Raw genomic sequence first — 8542 nt, 5'->3', positions numbered from 1 at the left:
GCTGGTGCTCGACTCCTTGCACACCGAGCCTTCGACCTATTCAAAATTCCTCAGCATCTTAGAGCTGTAAGCCTTTTCTATGCATGCATACTTATATCGATGAGAATTGTAGAATAACATGGTGATTCTATTTGAGATCACAGGGCATTTAGGTTTTATAAGCTACATGGTGGAAAGTACGACACGTCCAAAAAAGGCGTGCCACTAGACATCCATTATAACTGGCCGGTAAGTATGTGAATTTATGAATATATATATCATACATGTACGTACATAGGACAATATTGCAACTAAATAACCAATCTCCCGTTATGTAGTGCCACAAGCAACCACCCGGATCGGTCCTATGTGGGTTCTACGTGTGCGAGTTCATGAGAATGAACAGACGATACATCACGAACCCTGACAAGGTATTATTAGTAATAGTCACGTATGTATTTATGTCATTAAAGATGCAAATGTGTTATTATTGAGTATAAATAGATGATGTTTATAAACTTCCTTTACAGCAATTTCAACAAGGAAGCCCGGAGAACTTGACTGAAGGTGCATTGTATGGCATAGTTGAGGACCTGTGCACATTCATATTGAAAGAGGTCATTCCCGCAGAAGGGAAATATCACGATGCTTCCGAAACATTAGCTTTGCCAGAGTTTAGAATACTAACAGAAATTAGTAGACTATCTCTTAGCCGAGATAGTTATTAGAGCTTAAGTGAAAACTTTGATGTATATAATGTGTGATGCATACATGGTTGTAAACAAGACTTTGATGTATATAAATGTATGATAGAATTTAATTCCATGTTGCTTTTAATATCAATACTACATGTTTATCAATATCAATATATATATATATATATATATATATGTTTGTGTGTGTAAATATATAAATTTCAGTACGAAAATTTAAAAAAAGGCGGGAAAACTATCCACTGGCGGCTAAATAAAACAAACCGCCAGTGAAAGCATTTCCACTGGCGGTTTTCTTAATAAAACCGCCAGTCTATTTTCACTGGCGGTTGCTTAAGAAAACCGCCAGTGGAAATGCTGCCCCCTAGCACCGGCGGCACTGAAAAGTGTCAGTGAAAACGTCTCTAGAACCGTCACTATAGAGGCTGTGTGTACTAGTGTTCGCGTCGCTACAGCGAACAGTCCAGACCAAGTACCGTCCGGCATCAGAGCCAGACTGTCGGCACGGCCAAAAATGGTGTGCTCAACACCTATCTTATAAGAATGGATACTATACAATGTTTTTTCCCCGGCAAAGAAGCGCTCGCGCGCGCGATGCGCGCAGGGTCTCACCTTGGTCGCTCCTCGTTCAAGGGCCACCATTAGTTTGAGTTTGAACCTTGCATGCATGCATCGAGGCGTCAGCAATAGCTGTGGTGGTTGAATGGCCAGCCCTGAACATGACACCATGTACGTGCGGCATGCCATCAGTAATCAGCGATGATCTTATGTTCATATATATACCCGTTCCAAAATTAAACAATGGCTAATCTTAGCGCTAGCCCGTCATCATGTCGGCTTCCATATATTGTTCCTCCCTGTAGCTCCGCCTGTTGCACCCGGACCCATAGCTGACGACACCACCGTGTGGTCGACAAAATAAAAAGGAGAGAGAGATGGCCCTGTTGTCTCGCCCTATGGCCGCCGCACCATTCTTCGTCGTCGTCCTTCTCGTACTCGTGGCGGCAGGTGATCTTCGTCATCGCAGTTCTTGGTATGGTGTGTCAATAGATTTCCAGTGCTAGTAACGAATGAATATGTGCAGAGAGGACGATGGGCAGGGTGGTGGTGGAAGAGACGCTCTGCCTGTCGCAGAGCCATGCCTTCAAAGGCGTGTGCCTCAGCAACACCAACTGCGACAACGTATGCAAGACGGAGAAGTTCACAGGCGGCGAGTGCAAGATGGACGGCGTCATGCGCAAGTGCTACTGCAAGAAGGTCTGCTAGGGCATGACCGGCAGCAAGCCCCAACCGTACGGCTGGTTGATCCGGTTGCACACTGCACAGCTCGTTTGGGCACGCGGTCATGTTCCGGCTTCTCGGCTTTATTTATTTCTTCTTTGTTATAATAAATAGACTCTGTTAGTCACGTGCGTTTTAGTCTGGGTTGTACGTTATTAATTCTCTAGTGTATTGTATTTGCGCAACGCGCTGTACTTAACGTAGCCATGTATTCGCGTTGCGTGGTGGAGAGGCCAACGATTTATACCTTGATTGTACAATATATATATATATATATATATATATATATATATATATATATATATATATATATATATATATATATATATATATATATATATATAGGCAACGTATCCTGTGTAAAAGGTTCTCCTGTGTAAACATGCTAAAACGTCTTAACAACCTTTGGATCCAGAATCAAAGGCTAATCTTAATCCCACCTGATAATCTTGTGTTTTTTCTAAAGAACCCCCTCCTGATAATCTGGTGCGGTGGCGGTTAGGTGGAATTAAAATTAGCCTTTGATTCTGGATCCAAAGGTTGTTAAGGCGTTTTAGCATGTTTACACAGGAGAACCTTTTACACAGGATACGTTGCCATATATATATATATATATATATATATATATATATATATATATATATATATATATATATATATATATATATATATATATATATATATATATATATATATATATATATATATTTATATTTGTGATGATGGTTATCTTTTTATTTTTGAAACGAATGGTCAGGAGAGCTGACCGCTATATATTAAAAAAAGAAGAGGGGTCACCAAGGCCATCCAGGAAGTACATGTACAACAAACAAAACAAGAACATTGCACTTGAAGCCCACAACAGCAAAACACAGCCTCAGAAGGCTCACTCACGCTCCCAGCTATCAGGAACAATAGCAGGGTTTGCGATCCACGCAGCAACCATGGACCAAACCCGCCTAGAAAACCTACGGTCAACAAAGAGGTGTAAACCAGTCTCCGGCGTTCTTCGGTAAAGCATGCAAACCAGGTTATGCGACTAGCCCCTTGAGCTCAACCTATCCACTGTCCATACCCTATTTTGAATTACCAGCCAGCTAAAGAAATTGCATTTTGAGGGCGCCCACACAGACCATATGAGTTCATTGAAGTTTGTGCTGGCTGAACCAAGGAATTGGACATGATAGGCTGAGCTTGAAGTGTACTGCTTGGATTCGCTAAGTTTCCACTCAATTTCATCACAGATGTCCGGACTTAAATGGATCCGTTGTACTGCTGCACTCCAGAGATGGGCAAATTCGACAAAGCACTGACCCGAGAAAGAGGGGTGTTGAAGGTCGATGTCACTAACCCAGTTATTATCCGTTAGAGCCTCCCGCAAGTTTCTATTTTTCCTTGTAGAGATTTGGAAAATGGATGGCACCATGTCTTTTGGTCTCAGCCCTTGCATCCAAGCGTCGCTCCAAAAAAGGATCTTCGACCCGTTGCCAATCTTAATCATGGTGGTCGTAGCAAACAAGAGTTGATCTATGTTGCTGCAAGGCATATCATTACCAAACCAAGGTTTATCCTCCGGGCACCATGCTCTCCATAGCCAACGGAGCCGAAGAGCTCGCGCAAACTTGCCAAGGTGCAGTATTCCTAAGCCATCATTTTCCTTTGGTCTTGTTGTACTAGTCCAATTGACCTTGCATTTCCCACCCATTAGTCTATCATCGTCAGCCCACAAGAATTGTTTATGTAAGGAAAATGGACTCCTGGCCATTTGGCTAAAGTTATTTTAGTGTTTGATGATCAACATAACCTGTGGACTAATATGCTGGCTAGTGTTTGTATTTATAGTTCACAGGATACAAAGAGGATTGGACTAAGGCACTGAGGATGCAACATCTTAAAAGAAGACATAAAAGAAACATAGAAGTCCAAGACTCAATAACAAAAGAAGCCCAAGGAAACGACAAAAAAATCCATTAAGTGGGCAGTAAGCCAGCGCACTGGTGGTGCACCGGACAGTGAACAGTAACCTATCCGGTGGCCACCGGACTGTCCGATTGGTCACCGGGCTGTCTACGCAGACGGGCCCGCAACCAGGCGCCCTCGGGCTGTAGCACCGGATTATCCTCTGTGCACCGGACAGTCTGACAACAGTCGGATCCAACGGTCGATTGGTGTAGACCCCAACGATCAGTGCTTAGGTTAGTTAGACAGCTTATGCGCTTGTTCTAGATTGTTCCTAATAAGTTGAGTGAGTTTAGAAAAACCCACAAAACCACTCGGCTCTTGTGTGAGCCAATGTAATTGTACCGAGTTGGGCGAGAGTCTTGCGAGACCGTGCCGAGTTTGTGTCATGGCCGCCACCGTGTACCGAAGGGAACGAGGCCCTCGGCATTTCGGCCGGAAGCCCGATAGTGGAGATGGTGGGGAGCGTCCGAGAGGAGGCGGAATCGGAGCACCACTTACGCGTGGAGAAGGTCCGCGGGTCTCTACGGAGTTACTCGACCGAGGTGCTTGGCCCTCCTGTGGACTTCCCTTGCGTAGGGACACCAACGAGGATTAGTCAGAACATTGCGTGGTTCCGGATACCTCGGTAAAAATATCGGCGTCATCCACGAGAGTTTGCATCTCTACCTTGCTCTTTACCTTCCGCATTTACATTAAATACTTAAGTTTCAATCTTATCTTTTTGTTTAGATTATTTAGATTGAAACTTAGTCATTGCGGTAGAGATAGCAATACTTAGACAAAACCTAGTTTGCACATTCTAGATTATTTATTTGTATAGGTTTTGCTCTAGAGATTTATTTGTGGCCTAGTTTAGAGAAATTTTAGAAGTCCTAATTTACCCCCCCCCCCCCCTCTTAGGCATCATTGTTTCCTTCAATTGGTATCAAAGCCCGGTTTGGCTCATTTGAAACGTTTTAGCTTTACCGCTAATAGAGCCAACGCTTTTTAGAGGAAAGGGATGGATACCCATAGTCCACCACATTTCGATGGCACTAACTTCCCATATTATAGTGCTAGAATGGCTTGTTACATAGAGGTCGTCGATCTAGGTGTTTGGAGAGTCACTCGTGGTGGGATGAAACCACCTAAAATCCCGAGAAACCCACCACGAGTAAGGAAAAAGAAATTCATTTGAATGCTAGAGCCAAAATTTTCTTGTATGAATCTCTTAGCATGGAAATTTTCAATCAAGTTTTTACATTAAAAACTGCTAATGAGATTTGGCTAAAATTGTATGAGCTCCATGACGACACATCCAATGTTCGTGAGCAAAAACATTGTATAGCTTTAAATGATTATAATTCTTTTACCATGAAAGAAAATGAGCTTGTTAGAGACATGTACTCTCGTTTAAATCTAACCATCAATGAGCTTAATTCCATTGACATTAATAAGCTAGTGATGCAGACATTGTGAGGAAGATTATCTCCCTACTAAGACAACAAAAATATGGGAGCATCATCACTATTCTTCACAACATGGAGGACTTGAGTCAATTGAACCTGACCATTGTGATTGGAAAAATTGTGGCATTTGAGATGTCGTAAAAATGGATTGGCAAGAGGAGTCAACTTCTTCAAGGCCATATGCATTTGCATGTGATGAAAAGAGCAAAGGAAAGAAGAAGGCTTCCACTCCAAGTTTCTCAAGTGAAGAAGAGGAAGAATAAGAAGAAAGTGATGATGAAGAAGATAATCAACCATCAACATCATCCTCCGAGGACGAAGAAACAATCTGACGTGTCAGAAAGGTAATGGGGATGATCCGGAAGATTAATCTAATGGGTGTGCCTCTGTAGGTCGAGGATCTTCTCTTTAACATTGATAGGAAAATGCAAAGAAAGAGAGGATGCTTCACATGCGGGGAGAAGGGCCACTTCAGGGACAGCTATCCAAATATGGCCGAACCCAAAAGGGGGAGGAGCAAAGGCAAGGCACTTACAAATGCCAAAACTTAAGATGACTCTTCAAGCGAAGATTAACCTCCAAGGACGCAGAGCCACCGATCCTCATCATGCTCATCACAGTCATCACACAAGTGCCTTGTGGCAAGAGGTAAAATGAGTATTTCATCCTCTAGTAATGATTGCAGTAGTGATGATGATGAATGTGAGGGAAAGCCCTCCTTAGATGAGCTTGCGGAAGCCGTTAATTTTTTTGAGGATGTATGCACTAAACAAAAGGCTCAACTTAAAACATTGAAAAATAAGTTGATTAGCTCTCAAGATGATTATAAATGTTTGCTAGAAACATTTGAAACATTTGCAAACTTAAATTGTGAGCTATCAACTAAAATTGAGCAATTAGAGTCTAATATTGCTCCATCCTCAACTACAGATGATGGCCTCATTAAAAATAATGAAAAACTCAAAGCTAAGTTAGCTAGCTCTCAAGATGCCATTAAAAACATGCTAGGAAAAATGGAAATTCTTAGTGTACATAATAATGAGCTAACTACTAAGCTAGAAAACATCGGTAGCACCCCAGGAGTATCTTTGGTTGAAATGCCTGAAATTATTAAGAAAAATGCTTCTACTTCTTGCCTTGATTTAATTGATAATTCTAACCCCCAAAATCAAGTTCATGTTAAGAATGTTGTTATAGAAACTTGTTCGGATGAGATTGCAATGGAGAATGAGCAATTAAATCAAGAGGTGGCTCGCCTTGTCAAGGCCTTGTATGACAAGAAAGGCAAAGCCAAACAAATCCAACCTCCTCAGGATAACACCACTGCGAGGGTGAACAAGCCTGTTGAGGGAGAAACTATGATTTGTAGACTATGCCATAAGAAAGGCCACAAGTCTTACATCAAGGCGAAGACCGGGGATAAGCAAAAGCAAAAGCCAACAAGCAAAATCTCCAACACCTACATCAACAAGGTGGATAAAAAGGCTGCTACACTGTATTTGATCAAGAAGAAAAGGAATGGAAAGGTGATAGCAATCAAGGCCAACAAAGGAAAGGGGGCCAAACACATCTGGGTGCCAAAGGAGATTATCTCAACCATGAAAAGCACCAAGAAGGTTGGATCCCAAGAGGAAAGTGAGAAGTATGAAGGACTTTGGGGAATTTGGAGACTTGGCAAAATTGGGATGTATATCATGGGATAAGTCATATTGGATCGAGTCTATTGGCAAGTGGGTTAGTGAATACTTTGGACCCAAATTCCCCACCCATGACTAAGGTAACTAGATTTATTGTATTTCTTGTTTTAGATATGTGTATCTATTCTCATGTATCTAATTTTACCTTTCATGCCTAGTTTTACATGATGTATTTTTCTTTAATTAAATTGCATGCATACTAGGTCAATCATATGGTAGGAATGCTCGTTTTCAATTCATATTCTTGAGCAAACCTGCATGGTTTTAAATAATAAAGTCAAGCATGGTACACAGCTTATTCAACATTCCTAAGCAAATGATACTTCAAATAGTATTTACATATCCTTCAATGCTTAAATTGATATCATTTAACTTATATGTGCCAAAGCTCGGATTATAGATAATTTGCCCCTCTTGATCTCAAAATCAAGTGCATGTCTCCTACAAGTATTCAAAACTTGTATGCACACTTCCAGGGGGGTTACTCTATAATCTAAGACTTTGAGACTAATGCATGTTTTCAAGTATATTATGTGTAGTAGTCTCATTGAAGGAAAATGGAGTCCCCGGAGAAAGACAATAAACTTCCACTGCAATGCTACAAAATCTTCATTTGGTTCCACAAATGGTTCCATTCAACAATTGGTATCATTTACATGTCTTCTCCATAATTTGATTAGACTATAATTCATATTTTATGCTTCTCATGTTGCTATATGTCACACCCAGGTTTTAGGGGTCCAAAACCCGGGTGCGAAATAATCACCAGGTGTGCTAGGACCAAGTCTCACACATACGATGAATAGTGGTACAGAAACGAATGTCACATCTTTACTATATAATAGGAGTTCTATACAAAATAAATAATTAATTACATCATAAGGAGACAACGATCTAGCAACCCAAAGTTGACTGGGAGACGATGGCCTAGACCTCTAACGAACTCATCACAACATCCTCCATGCGCCTCATCCTGCGGTACCTATCTTTGACCTGTGGGGGGTGAGACAGCAAGAGTGAGCTCACATACGTTCATCGTTCAACAAGTTGTGGGGAATAATATGCATGAACTCGCCAAAGGTGGGAGCTCACTTGAAGTGTAAGGCTTACCAAAGAGGATGGTTCGAGCTAAGCATTGCTTTTAAAGTTGGTCAAAATTTTATTAGCAGTTACTAAGTATAAGTAAATACCAACCCAATTAAGTAGTAGAACAAAAGTAATAACAACACCTGCGATGCAATGCATATGACAAATTGATTTTAGTTCCATAAATTAATCATGTGAGGGTCCGAGCTACTCATGACCGTGAGCACGGCTGATATACCAGTTTTACACTCTGCAGAGGTTGCGTATCTTTACCCACAAGTCATGTTACCCATCTGCCACGGGGTTGTACTGGCCCCATACACCTCTACCAAGGAAGCGAGGTAGGGTAACACTACGAGGCCTTTACAAAGTTCCA

At 41.5% G+C, this 8542-nt stretch overlaps 1 protein-coding gene across 1 annotated transcript; it reads left to right on the top strand.

The window, feature by feature from the left end:
* Nucleotides 1-1581: 1581 nt before the first annotated feature.
* LOC100285747 (uncharacterized) lies at nt 1582-2207 on the top strand. Its single transcript, NM_001159479.2, has 2 exons — nt 1582-1700; nt 1777-2207. The coding sequence occupies exons 1-2, from the start codon at nt 1628-1630 to the stop codon at nt 1956-1958; spliced, it is 255 nt and encodes an 84-aa protein (NP_001152951.2). The 5' UTR covers nt 1582-1627; the 3' UTR covers nt 1959-2207.
* Nucleotides 2208-8542: the final 6335 nt, after the last annotated feature.

The sequence above is a fragment of the Zea mays genome, chromosome 5 (assembly GCF_902167145.1).
Source record: "Zea mays cultivar B73 chromosome 5, Zm-B73-REFERENCE-NAM-5.0, whole genome shotgun sequence".
NCBI classification, from domain to species: domain Eukaryota; kingdom Viridiplantae; phylum Streptophyta; class Magnoliopsida; order Poales; family Poaceae; genus Zea; species Zea mays.
This window is presented reverse-complemented; position numbering and strand designations above follow the sequence as displayed.